Source organism: Panthera pardus, unplaced genomic scaffold, assembly GCF_024362965.1.
Source record: "Panthera pardus isolate Hobbes unplaced genomic scaffold, ASM2436296v1 HiC_scaffold_27, whole genome shotgun sequence".
In the NCBI taxonomy this organism is placed as follows: Eukaryota; Metazoa; Chordata; class Mammalia; order Carnivora; family Felidae; genus Panthera; species Panthera pardus.
In genome coordinates, this window is record NW_026526843.1 from 37,131,611 (window position 1) to 37,147,057 (window position 15,447).

Below are 15,447 nucleotides of genomic sequence, written 5' to 3' on the forward strand. Positions count from 1 at the left end.
TGGGATGAGCACTGGGTGTTATATGTAAGTGATGAATCACTAAATTCTACTTCTGAAATCATTATTACACCATATGTTAACTAAGATTTACATAAAACTAAAAATAATTTTAAAAATAGTAAAATAAATAAAATAAAATCTTTAAAAAAATAATAAAATTGATGAGAAAATGCACTCATTAGAGATAGGGAGAGAGCACATTCTGAGCGTGATCCGGACAGGGGGGCCACCCAAGTCACAATAACCTGTTGTGACTTCCAAGTCTGTGATCTTGCCGGATCCTCAAACCTTTTAGTGTCACTTCGGAGTAATTCTACCAACACAATTTTATTTTATGTTTTTTAGTTTGTGTCAAGGGTGGAACACCTACAGTCATATAAGTAATGCAACATGACATTTTCAGACAAAACTAATCATGATCTAAACTACCCCAGGGAAGGTAAATCCTCCCTGCTATATAATATTCCAATTTCAATCTCAGATCTTCAGGCCAAATCTCATTTCATTGTAATTCTTAGTCGTTTAGAGATATAGGTGATTCAAATAAGTGAATGTAGAACAGGCATTGGCTTTTAAATAGTTGGCTTCTCATGTTGGCAGTATTTATTAAAACCTTTACTTTCCTACTCTTTGGCTAAGTAATTCACTCCTAGGAATCCTAAGAAAGTAATGAGAGGGATACACAGATACACAAATAAGGATTTTTTCTTCAATGTTGTTTACAGCAGTAAAAAATCGGAAACAATTTGAAAATCTACCAATATGGGAATGGTTAAATAAGTTATGGTATAGCTGTACCATGGCTTATCAGATGGCCATTCAAAATCATTGTAGACTGAGGTGCCTGGGTGTCTCAGCTGGTTGAGCATTTGACTCTTAATTTTTTTTAATGTTTATTTTTGAGAGAATGAGAGAGAGCACGAGCAAGCATGGGGGAGGTGCAGAGACAGAAGTGGGGACAGAGGATCCGAAGCAGGCTCTGCACTGACAGAGGGCCTGATGTGGGGCTCAAACCCATGAACCGTGAGATCATGACCTGAGCCGAAGTCAGACGCTTAACCAACTGAGCCACCCAGGCACCTGAGCATCCAATTCTTGACATCAGCTCAGGTCATGATCCAAGGGTCATGGGACCAAGCCCTGCGTTGCGCTCCATGCTGAGTGTGGAGCCTGCTTGAGATTCTCTATCCCTCTGCCCTTCTCCCCCACTCTCACATTCTCTCTCTCTCTAAAAAACTAATTAAAAAAAAAAAAAAACATTGTAGACCAAGACTTAATGGCATGGAAAGATGTTTGTGACCTATTTGTTAAGTGCAAAGCTTTGCTCCAAAACAATATTTATATTGTGGTCCCACTTACTGTTAAAAAAAGAAAGTACTTGTAATACACTTAGATTAAGAATACGCCCAGGTGGCTCAGTCAGTTAAGCATCTGACTCTTTGGTTTCGGCTCAGGTCATGATCTCACGGTGCATGAGTTCGAGCCCCACATCAGGCTTTGTGCAACAGTGCGGAGCCTGCTTTAGATTCTCTCTCTCTCTCTCTCTCTCTCTCTTTCTCTCCCTCTCTCTCTCTCTCTGTCTGTCTCTCTCCCCCCCTTTCTCTGCCCCTCCCTTACTTGTGCTCTCTGTCTCTCAAAATAAATTAATTTAAAAAAGATAACACATGACAGAGAAAAAGGGAGAAAGAGTGGAGAGGGAAGAAGATCAATGTAGAAAAGAACAGTAAATTCAGCTATTTGTGTTGAGAAGGGAAAAGAGATAAATCAAATTCACTGATGATCTAGCCAAAAGTTTCCTTAGAACACATGATCACAGCCTCCTCCAGTCACAAACTAGGGCCAAAATTAAGGATGTGAGTTTTACTTCCCTCTCTTGCCTTTGCTCTGGTAGAGGCTGGCCTGGCCTTGCTTATTAGCGGCCACCTACAAGATTGTGTAGGACTTTCACTTCCTGAAGGTTCTTCAGCTCCGCTCCCATCCCCACCACACCACCCCGGTATCTGGAATTCCTATAATTACACAGTCCTTTCGGCATACAGTGTAAAACACCCCTGTTAAGACTTAAAACTTATCTGGGCTAATACATCCTCGTCAGTCATTACCACCTCCATAAGGAAATGCTTTGTCAATTTCTTAGCTGTGGAGAGCTCGGGATATGAGCATTCTCAAGGGAGGTGGGTATGGCCAGAAATGACTGTGAGCATAGCAGGCTTCCTTGGAAGGAAACGCAACTAGGTGAGCATGGAGTGATCAGAAAGCACCTTGATGTGGAGGGTGTGGAACGGGGAGGTTGTTGCCCACTGGGTGCCTTGAAAGGCACAGTTTGTTTACTCTTAATATTTTCAAGTGCCAGCCAGGGTTGAGTCACTGATGGGTTTTGTTGTTCATAGAGCCCTTCCGCTGAGTCCATTAAGCTCTCGGTGGGGGTGGTGGGGGGTGCAAGACAAGTCTTCAGGACACTAGGAGAACTTTTAGTACATGACAGGTATTTACAGAGCCATCATGGATTTCGCATGGCAGTTAACAGCTGTAGCCAGTATTAAGCTGGTGCAAAAAAAAAAATTAACAACTGAACTCAGCTGTCATTCTCAAGGTGATAAATACACAGAGGTCCCTGGGAACTCAGAGACCCACTCCTCTGGCAAAGTGCTAGCACACGTCCCTTAATTACCTAACATATCACCACAAAGGACTGGCCCACCAAGCAATTAAATAACTAAAAAGGGCCAAAGGAGAAAGGAGGCTTGATCCTAGGATGATCTACAAATTGAGTAGTTCCACCTGGAATCACCAAGAGGTGACTTCGATTTTGTCCTTACACTGCCGAGATGGTGGTGGAGGGTGGGAATCAGGTCAGCACGAGATGGGCAATAGCAATTTGACTACAGCCTCTGGTCCCGATGCATCTGATCAGCTAACAATGAGTCTCCCTAATTAGAGTCACAGATCCAAAGAACCCAGCACTCAGTGGTTTCATCAGATAGTCTTACACATGACTTCTGCACATATTCAAAGTTTTCAGGGTGTCCATGGCTTCTCTTTGTTCCTCCTCATGCAAGGGTACACTTTAAAGCCATAGTTGAAGAGGGTGCTGCTCATGAAGCCAGCAAAGAAACTTAACTCACAGATCACCAACTTGGAAAAACTTTTTTTTTTTCTTTTGGTAGGGGGCCAAAGGAGGAGAAGGGTGGAGCAGAATGGGAAGTTTGAAGGGGCTGGTATCTTTATGCCTGGAAGCTGAAATCCAGCAGTTTAGTTTATACTTTAAATGATCCATAGTTGAGGGATTTGACCAATTTTTTGTGTCTCCCAGCCGTTCATTTGGCATAGCATGCATATGACTAATCTGACATCTAGGTTTTGGCACGGGTGCTGATCCGGTATTATCGTTCCCCTCACAAACAAATCAAAGAGCATTCAGAAATGTCAAGCCAATTTGGATAGATCCTTTGGGCAACTATATGCACATAAATGAGGGTCATAAAATGTTTTCTAAGTATACCAAAGTGATGTCAGGGAAGTTAAGCAAGACCCTCTGTCAGCCCATTCCCTGGGTCTCGGTTGGTAACACTGTGCTAAACAGACCATGATCCGGACCCAGCATGGAAAATCCTATGTACCCTGACGTGCCTAAGAGATTTGTACCTGGCCGCGTTCTTCCTCCTCATGAAGGTCTACTTCTCCTGTGGTGGTGGGTGGATCCAGTTTGGTTTGTGGGCCAGTGTTCTGCACATCTATGGATTCTGTTGTCGTGTAGACTTAAAGGTCATGTGGTCCTTTGTGATTTGGTGGCTGTTAAAGCGCAGTTTAAACTGAGCCAAAGGAATAGGGGTGGAATTTCTAACTCTGTAAGAATGTTCTCGTTGATTGTCCACTTTCGATGAGCGTGAGACACTATGAACAATGAGATACCTGCTTCCCAATTCCAGAAGAACTTCCGGGCCAAAGCTTTGACAGTAAGGGCTACTTTTGTGGAGAAGAAACCATGCCCGTGTATGAGTCTGTGTTCATGGAGGATGGGGAGACCACCAGAAAAATAGCCCTGGAGACCGAGAGACCACCTCAGGTGGAGGTGCACGTTTGGACCATCCGAAAGGGTGAGCAAGACAATATTAATTCCTTGTTATTTTTTTTTGTAAGGGGTGGGGGACCAGGGAAGGAGGGGAAGACTCGCCTTAATTTTGCTTCAACCAGCTCCTCCATTTGGGTCAGTTTTCCTGATCGCTCAGCAACTACCACATGACTGACAGGTGGTGATTGTGACCTTTGACCTTTAACCATGACCTGGTCCAAAAAGTCAACATTGGCCCTTGGGGCTTGTTGTCTTTCTTGTACCAACAAAGGCTGGAGGAGTGCTTTGCAACCCTGGCTGCACATCAGAATCACGTGGGAGAGGTTTTTGTGAATACCAAATGCCTGGGCCTCCCTCCAGGGCTGCTGATTGATCGGCCAGGGATGGGGCCTCGGCATACGTGTTTGTTTGTTTGTTTTTAAACGTTTTTTATTTATTTTTGAGACAGGGAGAGACAGAGCATGAACGGGGGAGGGTCAGAGAGAGGGAGACACAGAATCCAAAACAGGCTCCAGGCTCTGAGCTGTCAGCACAGAGCCCGACCCGAGGCTCGAACTCACGGACCTCGAGATCATGACCTGAGCCGAAGTCGGCCGCTTAACCGACCGAGCCACCCAGGCGCCCCACGTGTTTGTTTTTAAAGCTCCACAGGTGATTCTAATGCACAGCCACGACGGCAGCCTACCAAACTGTAGCCTACCCATTCTTTTCCCATCTGAACCTCAACAAACAGGAAAATCCATCCATTCAGTGCAAAGCTGTGTCTCTCAAATCGCGCTATGTACTCTGGGGTGACACGCACTGAAAACCTCATCCCCGCCCTCAAGAAGCGTCTCGCCCAGAGGAACAATCCCTGTCATTCTGTCCATCCAGTTCCTTTTCCGATCACTCACCCCGACTGCCATAGCCAGCCGCATCGTGTTCGTTGTGATCCTACAGCCCTTCAGACCATCCCACAGTTAACAAGGCTAGTATTGATCTAGGCTGGCCGCGTTTTCTAGGAATCCAAGTGAAGAGGTAAGATTTCAGCTGGGAAACAGCGCACATCCTTTTTCTCCTGGCTCCTGCGTAAGTAAGCCTCGAGAGTGCTCAAAGTTTAGTATGCCTCAGCATCATACTGAGGAGCTTTACATACCATGTAAAGGAGCCGGTTTACAACACAGCTCCCTGGCCCCATCCAAGAGACGTGAATTCAGTAGACCTTAGGTAGCACCTCAACAGTAACAAACAGCCAGGTGATTCTAATTCAGGCAGCACTCGGGCCATACTTTGAGAAACGATGGCTCGAGTATTTCTAGGGCTTCTTCCTCTCCCTTTTCACAACTTCTCTTGCCTGAAAGAATGAGTTCCTCCCCACCCCTTAAAAAAATATGCTAGAACACACACAGGTTTCTTGTCTGTGTTCGTTTTTGCTCTATACCTAGGAATGTCCATGTTCCATGTCTAACTCCCTAGCTCCTCTGTAACTGGTCACCTAGGACTAAGCCCTGTCCTTTTGGCTTCCCTAACAGTGGACCCAATATTTGGTTGCCCCACATCGCTCACCCCCTAGAGGCGCGTGGATATTTTTCCACGCTTGCTGGGGTAGCATCTGAAGGACTTCTTGTTCAGGGCTGGGCAGCCACGGTCTGTGCTCGGTGAGCAGAGGATAACCCAGGTTTCAATTACGTTGCCTTCTCTAGACCTCTTGAGGATGAAGTAGGCTGGTAACATGTTGCTCTGTAACTGCAAGGCCATTTGCAGTTTATGTGTTATTCTGATAAAAACTATTCAGGCAAAGTTGAGACTGTGCCCCCCCCCCACCTTTATTTTAACTTTCCCCGTTTTCTGTAAGGGAAAGCCAAAGGAGCTGTGAAGATTTCCCAAAGGAAAATATGCTTTTCAGTGAGTTCAAGAACAGGGATGGCTTCTCCATTTACACAAACAACCTGTCTTCAATCCCACTGCTGGCTCTCACTGCTTGGCCAGAAGGGCAGCCCAGTGGTTTGGCAGGGACATAATCTACCTGGACGTGGGGCAAGGGCAGAATTTCTAATACTGCCTTTGGCTATAACAGCTCCCACCAGCACCCATGCCCGGTTCCATGTGGCTTTCCCTAGGAGGGGGTCCCATGGTCAGCAACACGATCTGCCATATCTCTATCCTCTGGAGAACCAAGGGGAGGCCAGTGAGCCAAAGAAACAGATGGAGTCAATTATAACCCTTGAGCCATCCAAGTTCCTGGTTAAGCACATTACGCAGCCCAGCTCGATACTCCTAAGCCCCTGTAATGAAATGATATGCCCAGCCCAAGCAGAAAAAGGGGGTGGTGGTTCCAGATAGGGAGGGCCTGACCACCTGCCCCCACTTTTTACTTGGTTCCAGGCATCCTCCAGCACTTCCATATTGAGAAGATCTCCAAGAGGATGTTTGAGGAGCTCCATCACTTCAAGCTGGTGACCAGGACAACGCTGAGTAAGTGGTACCTGTCTTTCTTCGCTCCTCCCTGGAAAATGCCTCCAGTCTTCAACGTAGCATAGCCCCAAACAAGGTCCGCTTGTGTTCTCAGTGAACATTAGCAGTGCTCAGTGTCAACCTTAGAGTCTGTTGTGTCTCTTCTCCGGGTGACTCGGCAGTGGGGGGGCGGGGGGTCCGAATGTGAACTGAAAAACTGGGACCCGATGAATACAAATCCAGATGTAGTCTCAGCATCAGCTACCTTGAGTCAAGGTTTCCTGAATATCTTTAATGAAAACTGCTAACCCCAGCGTGTCAAGAAGGTCAGAGAAAGCTCACAGGATTCCAGGGCTGGTACACTTGTGGAGACTTGACCTCTGGAAGGATGTGTCCTCCAGCGGTGGGGGTGGGAGATGGAAAATGAAAGCGTCTCAATTCCTGTGTCCTACCAAAGTTCTGTTTGACTCTTCGAAACTGCCCCCAGGGGGTCATGTTTCTTTAAAAGCACTCAAGGACTCAAGCACATCGGCAGCTTACCTTCTTTCTAATGCAGGATGGAGCCTAAGGACTAGATACTGCTAGGCGCTGGGAGGTGGTGAGCACTTCCGAAGGAATAAAAGGCCCAGAATTTGTATCAACCGGGTATTCTAATGGGCCAGACAGAACATGAAAATGCCTTCACTGTGAATCAGCCTAGCTCTCAAGAGTTAACTACCTGAGTACTCAGGGGAATCTGCAAGGCACAATGAGACAAGAGCCAGGTGGGCTTCGGGGAGGAGGTGTGTTTTCAAAGAGAAGGGTGTGACTGTGCAACAGGTCAGGAAATCAATTCAGGGAGAGGGTGCTGCCTAAAAGGAGACTCTGCCAGGAACAAACAAGAAATGTGGGGGGTGGGCAGCCCTGGAAGAAGCCGGTGAGAAGTTCACGTGGAAGTCCAGTCGCGTTGGTGGTTGCTGCAGATTTACAAACGGCCTACTGATAACAAAAATGGTGCTCTGCAAAGATGTCTCTTGGCTAGCGGATGGATTTATGGTGTACCTACTTTGATGAGGTCATATCCCAAAGAGCCCATTATGCCATGCTGAGAAGTTAGACTTGATTGCCAGGCCAGAGAACCCCGGGGGAGGACTTTAAGCAAGTGCACGGTGCGTGCACATGTTTTTTAGAAAGAGGTGCCTGCTGTGTGGACTGGAAAGTGGACTGTCGGCGGTAAGTAGCTGATGGTAGTCTGAATTAAAATACTGTATTAAGTCGGTTGGACCAGGGAGGAGAGGTCACGGTGAGGGACACCTCTGAGTTTAAATCATCAAGATGGCTACAAAGAGAGAAATGAGTTTGGAATGGCTCCAGGAGTAACAATTTTACAGACCGGGTGAATAGTGATAATTTGCCAAGGGGAGGCTCTGGAGAACAGGCAGGTACTGCCGGGGAGGAAAAAAAAAATGTGTTTCATTTGAAACATGTTTACATTCAGATACATAAAGGCCATCTGAGCAGAGTTCCGCGGTGGGCAGCTGGAAATAGGGTTAACGAGGTTACTTGTGTATTCTGTAGGAGACTGATAGACCATAAACTGCCCGGTAGGAGAATTCATATGGAAGGGTTGGAAATGAAGGGGGCAGAGTCTAGGGTCTGGTATGAATGATGTGATTTTTTTAAATTACCGATGAATTTCAAAGAACATGTTTTAGTTTTTACTGTGAGAAAGGCCCTATGCTAGGCATAATGGGATTGGGGGTGTATAACGGAAGTAGATGGTGTGTGCCCCCAGCTGTGTGCAGCTGAAGGAAGTGGGTAATGAGACGATCCTGCGGGGTCACCTGGGGACAAAGAACAACAAGCCTGGCCCTTTCTGTCATGTGGCTCTCAGATCCTGGCACACAGCAGGGCTTCAGTACAAGGTGGTTCCTTGCCCGACCCTTCTCTCCTTTCCCACTGAGTTGGAGAGAACGGAGAAAAGTGAAGAACCCAAGAGACAAAGGAGCAGGGAAATGGAGTCCTTAATGAAGAGGGTCATGTTCTTCTGTGGCTAGGGAAAGAAAAGTGGTTCAAAATTGGCTCTGGATTGAGAGGAGCTCGCTGACCTTGGACTAGGAGTTCCCTAGGCTGTAACGCCATGAGAGCAGGGAGAAAAAGACCCAAAGTGGGTATCCAGGGTGGGCGGTTTGTCATGAAGATTCTTTGCCATGGCAAGATGACGCTAAGGAGAAGGAAGATCTTGCCACTCAAGGACCAGGACAGTCAGAAAAGGGACGGTTGAAAAAAGAGGTGATCTAGAATGGTTTCCAGTGCTCAGCACGGGGAGTGCACTCCAGACTGTTCGTTCAGTTGGCATGATGCAATGGGGGAAGAGATGAGCTGGTAAGGACATGCTGGCAGGGAGAGGAGAAAACAGAGAATGGGAGGGATCCTAAGAGGGGGGTGTTAAGACAGCATGTGAGCACAGGAGAAAACCGAGGTGGGAAGTTTTTAACAAAGGGCAGGAATAGAAAAAAGAGCACTAAATAATCGAGTCACCTACACCAGTATCTTGCCCCTGAAAAGTAAGCGGGACCTCAGGAATGCACAGGTACTGTTTTCCAAAGTGCCTTATTTGACCTGGTCCCAAGGGAATCACCTAAAGAGCTAACAGCCTGATAGTGGAGCATTTTACAAATGCTAAATATACTGTAAAAATTCCAAAAATAATACTTAGGTTTGACTCTGGAGGCAATTACCTATTATTCTTGGGATTCTTACAAATACTGTGTGTTGAAATGAACATTCTGTGGCCCACTTTCCATATCTATCCCCAGAAAAGTGTTTTGGGCGCTGTTTTGCTGAAACCCCCTGACATTTGGCTTCCAGCTCCTCCCGGCGAGTGAGTGGGTAAGGATCGGGTTAGGTTGGTCACACTCCTAATTGGCTCTGCTCTCCTCTTACCTCTCTGGGCTGCTTTGTGTTTGCTTTCTAGGCCAGTGGAAGATCTTCACTGAAGGAGAAGCTCAGATCAGCCAGATGTGTTCGAGTCGTGTGTGCAGAACTGAGCTTGAAGATTTGGTCAAGGTTTTGTACCTGGAAAGGTCTGAAAAGGGCCACTGTTAGAGGAGACAGATGGTATTGGATAGGATAGAGCAAGAAAAATCAAGCCGCAGCTGGACTGCAGGCTTATTTTGCTTAAGTCAACAGTGCCCTAAAACCCCAAACTCAAATGCAGTTTATTATTCACGCCATGCACAGCATAACTTGCTCCTTTATGTGTCAGTCCTTAAACATCTCCTCCAAAGAGACTGGGAGAGTCTTGAATTATTTGTGGGAGGAAGAGGGATAGAACACCACAGCACTGCTCTAAGTTTCTGGGAGAATCACATTTCTTTACAGGTTAAAGAGTAAACAAAACCCTAGGGTTTCTATCTAGAAAGTTATTCCAGTGAAAGAAACAGGAGAGAAATGCTTAGTAGGAGTTCTGTAGTACAGAGAAAATATTTGTATGAAATCATACTCTTTGAATTTTAGAATGTCTTGTGTTTTTTTAAAAAAAATAACACCCCATCCTCACACACACACACACACGCACACACACTCGCACACACACACACACACACACACACACACACACACACACAGACTAAACTGCAGTCTTCATTCTGAGGCACAGCCAGCATAGATTCCCCCCTCCTTTCTCTTGCCTGGCTCCCAGGTCGCTTTGAAGTTGTGGGTACTCAGGAAGATAAAGAAGGAATTGTGAGCAAAAGGCTCAACCCTTAGGTCAGTGGTGTGGCTGCTAAAGTCACTGACTCTGATGGAAGGGTGAAGAACAAAAACACTATTTCATGGTCACATTCCCTTGGAAGCGATAATTAACATTTCCCTGATGAGACCGCTTCGCTTTTCTCCCTGAACCTGTGGGGGCCCCCATCAAAAAGTGAGAACTGGGTAAAATCTTCAGAAACCGAATCCACGTAAAACAAAATAATTGTTGAAGTAAACGGTTGGTCAGTGTCAACAAGGCAACCGTATGTGGGTTCGAGTCAATAGAACTCACTGACGAATAGCTTGACACTCGCTAATTTCCTTGATGCCCTAGTTCGGTAGCCCAAAAATTGAAGTTAAGTGATTAAATTCTAGAAGCTCCTTAAGAGGGCAGTTTTCTTCCTTCTCCAGTTACAGGAGCTGATTTTGACTTTGCAGAGGGGCCCAGTCCTCCCACATCTTCTGACTGTTGCCTCTTCAGTTAGGAGAATTACTGCTCCTTTGAGGAAATGGAAATTCTGATAAGGATCTTTGTTCTAAACCTTCCTACCACTCTCCTCTCATCCACCAAGCCCAGATCTGAATCGTGAATCCTAATCCAGGCTGCTCTGAAAACTGTCTCTTTGCAGCTCAATCCCAGAAGTAGAAGCTCTCCATTCTGAGGCCTGGCTTTAGAAATCATCTTTGTGACAAAACTCTGAATTCTCCACAAGGATCTCAAGCCTGCCTCCTAGATTTATCCCTTCTGAGGGGCATGAATGAACTCTAATGAAGACTCAGAAATATTAGGGGCCCAGAAATCCTGTATTTCCCACTCCGTGACCATAGGGGAGAGGAACACTGGTTTCCTTACAGCATTTGACAGCAATCGGGCCCAGTCTTTATGGCAACCTGGCGTAAAGGAGGCTGTTCTCCTAAATTAGGAGACACAGGAGTGCCTCGTGGCCAGGCCTTTATGGGATAAGCCTCTTACCAACCTTTCCTTCATATTCTCCGCGGGAGAGGGTGGTAGGACATCCAGGGGCTGAAAGGCCACAGAGCATTATTGCGGAGGAGGGGGACGACGGTGTTCAGCAGCTGCTGCCTCCCTCCCAGAGGTGGCAGTATTTCCATAGTGTGGAAACAAGTAACTGAATCCCAAAGCAAGCGGTGGTTTCCCCTTCTGGATGACTCACCCCAAAGCCTTCCCACCCAGGTGTTCTCTGAAAGCTCAACCATAAGGGAACACCCAGAGAGCTTCCCTAGATAGACTTCTGCCCCCGGGTGCTGGGACACACCTTTACAAAGTGCCGTGTGAAGCACAAGCTGGGGAGCTGTGCTCGGCCAACGTGGAAACCCAGCGTTCGGTGTCGTGTAGGCAGTGGGACGTGGGGAGATGAGGCCAAGCCACCTGTAGTTAGGAGAGGAATGGATGTGGTTCTTCTTGTATATTTATTTGTATCATAAACACTTGGAACAACAAAGACCATAAACACCACTTAGCAGTTGTAGGCATGTCATAGTTAACTCGTGTACACAAGTAAGAGTAACGTCACAGTATTAGCCCTTTACTCTTCTCACGGGACATGTACCTAAATAGGGTACTTATTTATGTAGTCGCTGTAATTCTGGATTTTTAAATTAATAAAAAGGTGAATTTTGAAACATCATCTGCAGGAATGCTGCGTGAGTGATTGACTCTCTGGTCGGTGCTGACCTGGGACTGGGTAGCAGGTGATGGGTGGGCTCGGCTGTCTCCCACTTGGCTGGACACCCCTCTCAGGCTGTGGCATCATCGTTAAGAGTGGGGACTTTGTGGTTGGCCTACCCGTGTTTTTGATCCCAGCTCTGTGCTTAACAGCTGTGCCAGTGTCCCCATCTATAAAATGGGGATAATGGGGCACCTGGGTGGCTCGGTCGGTTAAGCCTGCAACTTCAGCTCAGGTCACGATCTCATGGTTCGTGAGTTCGAGCTCCGCGTCGGGCTGTGTGCTGACAGCTCCGAGCCTGGAGCCTGCTTTAGATTCTGTGTCTCCGTCTCTCTCTCTGCCCCTCCCCTGCCCACGCTTATTCTCTCCCTCTGAAAAATAAATAAATATTAAAAAATATGATTAAAATGGGGATAATTGTGGTACTATTGCCTTTTGCTTGCAGTTGTGCCGTGAGGCTTAATTTAGCCAGCGCATGTCAAATGATTACCAAACGTTCATTTATGACCATGGATATTCAAGAAGGGCACGACAGTGAAAATGGCCATTTATTTCTGGCTTCCACTTTAGGCCAAGACATTTAAGAGATTGGGGGAAAGAAGGCCATTGGCTTAGGTTTCAGGAAGGCCTCAATTTCGGTGTGCTGCTCGGTGGCACATTTTTATAGGAAGCAAGGTAAGAGTTTCATCGTATATGTTGATCCAAACTAAGTTCCCTCAGACCCCTAACACTGGTTAAATTTGTGCCATCACAGAGGCCACGAGAGCCGAAATGTCAGATAATATAAGACAGAAAACTGCGCTGGTGCTAGCAACACAGAAGTCATTGGTGGTGAGATGTTGGCAGAGGGATGGGAGCAGGGGCCAGCAGTGAGTGGAGGAACCACCCTTTGGAGAAGCTTCATTACAGAGAGTGGAGAGCTAAGGTGAAGGAAGTAGCTGGAGAAGGATACGGGGTCAAAGGAAAGTTTTTGTTTTAAATATGGGAGATACTTGACCATGTCTGAATACTAAAGGAAGGGATCCTATAGAAAGGAAAAGATTGAAAGGTATGGGACAAAGAATGCTATCCTGGTGTGTGAGGTGCATGGGAAGCCATTTTCGCATGCTGAGCCCTCGAAACCCACAATTCTTGACCTACGACCTGGACTGAATTTTGGCTTCTGGGTGCCAACCCCTTACTGTGCATTAGCTCTACCTAGTTCCCCTCACCTCTGTTAGCTTCCCCCTACCCTTACACCCAGCATCTTCCGGAATGGTGGGTTCAAAATCCCAACATTACTCCACCTCCAGTGGGGGAACCACATAGAATTCAAACCCCATATGCTGGGTCCCTCTGGCACTCTTCCCTTTCCCTCACCCACGTTCAAATTTCACTGAGTCCTAGTCATTTGGTCTCCTAGACGTGGCCCATCTTTACTGGTTTTTGCATATCTCTCCTCTTGCAGGATCTTTTCTTCTCTGTAGTCTCCACCTCCCGGTGATTCCCAGGAAGTCCCAAAGATTATCTCCTCTGGCCTCAAGGATACATCCTGCTACCACATGTTACCCACGCTTTCATTCCTTTCTTGCTTTGGACCCCCACTCTGTGATGGGCACCTGCTGGAGAACATGGCTGCCCACTGCTTCTACCACTGCCCACCATGATATGACTGGTGGGTGCTCCTTCTGCAGGCCTAGATGTGCCAGCAATGGTGGCGGTGCTCCAGAATCCTCAGTCTTCCCCAGTGGCACCGTATCCTGTGCACAAGCGGAGAGAGTGTCCTCCTCCTTCCCCACCCGTGATGTTACACTTTGCCACCTTACACTGAACCACTTTAACACGTAGTCCTTGAGTTTGTGTTACGTAGACCAAGTCAGGGTCTTCTTGTGCCTCAGAGTCTCCTGGAGTTTGCGTGCAAACGAGTCCTTCAAGTTCCAGTTGCAGCCATTTTGTCAGGGTTCAGCTGCCTGTAGGCAGAGCCTGTGCTGAGTATAAGCCTCTGAGACAGACATGAGACCATCCTCCTAATCCTTCTTCCTTATGGTTCACATGTACTGCTTACGTTCCCCACTGAATCCCTCCTGCGGATTGAATGCAGGGCCCCACCCCACCAGTCAGCCAAACAAGCTCAGATACCCCCGAAACCTCTCCATGGGAGACAGGACTCCCTAAATGCAGAGCTCCAGCTCCAGAACACTGTCTCCCAAATATTTCATACACATTTACAACTTCAGGCCTTTGTATATGCTCTTCCCACCACCAGACTGTTCTTCCCTCGCCTTTGGATGGCAAACTCCTACTCATCCTTCAAGAACCCAGTCGAAATGTTACCTCCTCTGTGGAGCCTGGCCTGCTCCCCTTCTGGTTTGCCACCATATATCCTTTCTCCCCTATGTACTGTATCCTTCTACCGGGCCAACTCTGATCTTCTGGAACTTATCATGTCCTTAGTACTTCTGTGCCTTTGCACGCAGCTCCCTTTGCCTGGAATATTCATCCCCTGATGTTTCTACTTAATGAACACCTACTCCTCTCTTAAAAATCGCATTGCTCATCTCAGACCTGGTCCACCTGTTTCAGGCACACTTCGTGTACCCTCCCGCATGCTCCTACAAAATAACCAAAGCACTTCCCTCGTGCCTGTCTCTGTAATGCAATCTGTTGACCTGCATGTTTTCTTAGTTAATCTTCACCACAGCACTGTGTGGTACATCCCATTACTGGCCCTATTTTAGAGATGAGGGTTGGGGAGCCTGGGTGGCTCAGTCGGTTGAGTGTCTGACTTCGGCTCAGGTCATGATCTCACGGTCCGTGATTTCGAGCCCCGCATCGGGCTCTGTGCTGACAGCTCAGAGCCTGGAGCCTGCTTTGGATTCTGTGTCCCCCCCTCTCTCTGACCCTCCCCCGTTCATGCTCTGGCTCTCTCTGTCTCAAAAATAAACATTAAAAAAAAATTTAAAAAATAGAGATGAGGACATTGAGGGCATTCACCTTGTACATGCCATTACAGTTGGCCGTTCAATAATTTGGGGGTTATAGGTGCCAGCCCCCCCCCCACGCACAGTTGAAAATTCACATATAACTCCTGCAAAACTTAACTACTAATAGTCTACTGTTGACCAGAAGTCTTACGATAACACAGCTGATGAACATATATTTTGTGTGTTATACGTATGATGTACTGTATTCTTACAGTAAAGTCAGCTAGAGAAAAGGAAATGTAAGAAAAACATAAGAGAAAATACTTTACAATACTGGATGGACTATGCAAAATTTGCATATTTAAGTGGACCTGTACAATTCAAACTCATGTTATTCAAAGGTCAACTGTATGTGTAAAAATGATGGATTTGCTCAACCGTGCTCTCCCTGATTAGACTGGAGAGCTCTGAAAGGACGGAGACCCAGGGACCAGCACTTTTAGACATTCAGTAAATATTTGGCAAGTGAATAGTCAATCTAATGAGATTCCTTCTCTGGTTGAGAAAGCAAGCAGTCCAGAGATTACTTAAATATCCAGGGGCTACCCAGCCCTTC

The 15,447-nt window shown here is 46.7% G+C and overlaps 1 protein-coding gene across 4 annotated transcripts in view; it reads left to right on the top strand.

Moving 5' to 3' along the window:
* Positions 1 to 11,889, top strand: part of CHRDL1 (chordin like 1) — a 117,742-nt gene extending 105,853 nt beyond the window's left edge. For all 4 annotated transcript variants that reach the window (XM_019426850.2, XM_053891256.1, XM_019426851.2 and 1 more), the window contains exons 10-12: positions 3,930 to 4,097; positions 6,437 to 6,526; positions 9,462 to 11,889. In XM_019426850.2, the coding sequence (XP_019282395.2) occupies positions 3,930 to 4,097; positions 6,437 to 6,526; positions 9,462 to 9,592 (389 nt within the window). In that variant the 3' untranslated portion in view covers positions 9,593 to 11,889. The remainder of the gene's footprint in view (positions 1 to 3,929; positions 4,098 to 6,436; positions 6,527 to 9,461) is intronic.
* The last annotated feature ends 3,558 nt before the right edge of the window (positions 11,890 to 15,447 follow it).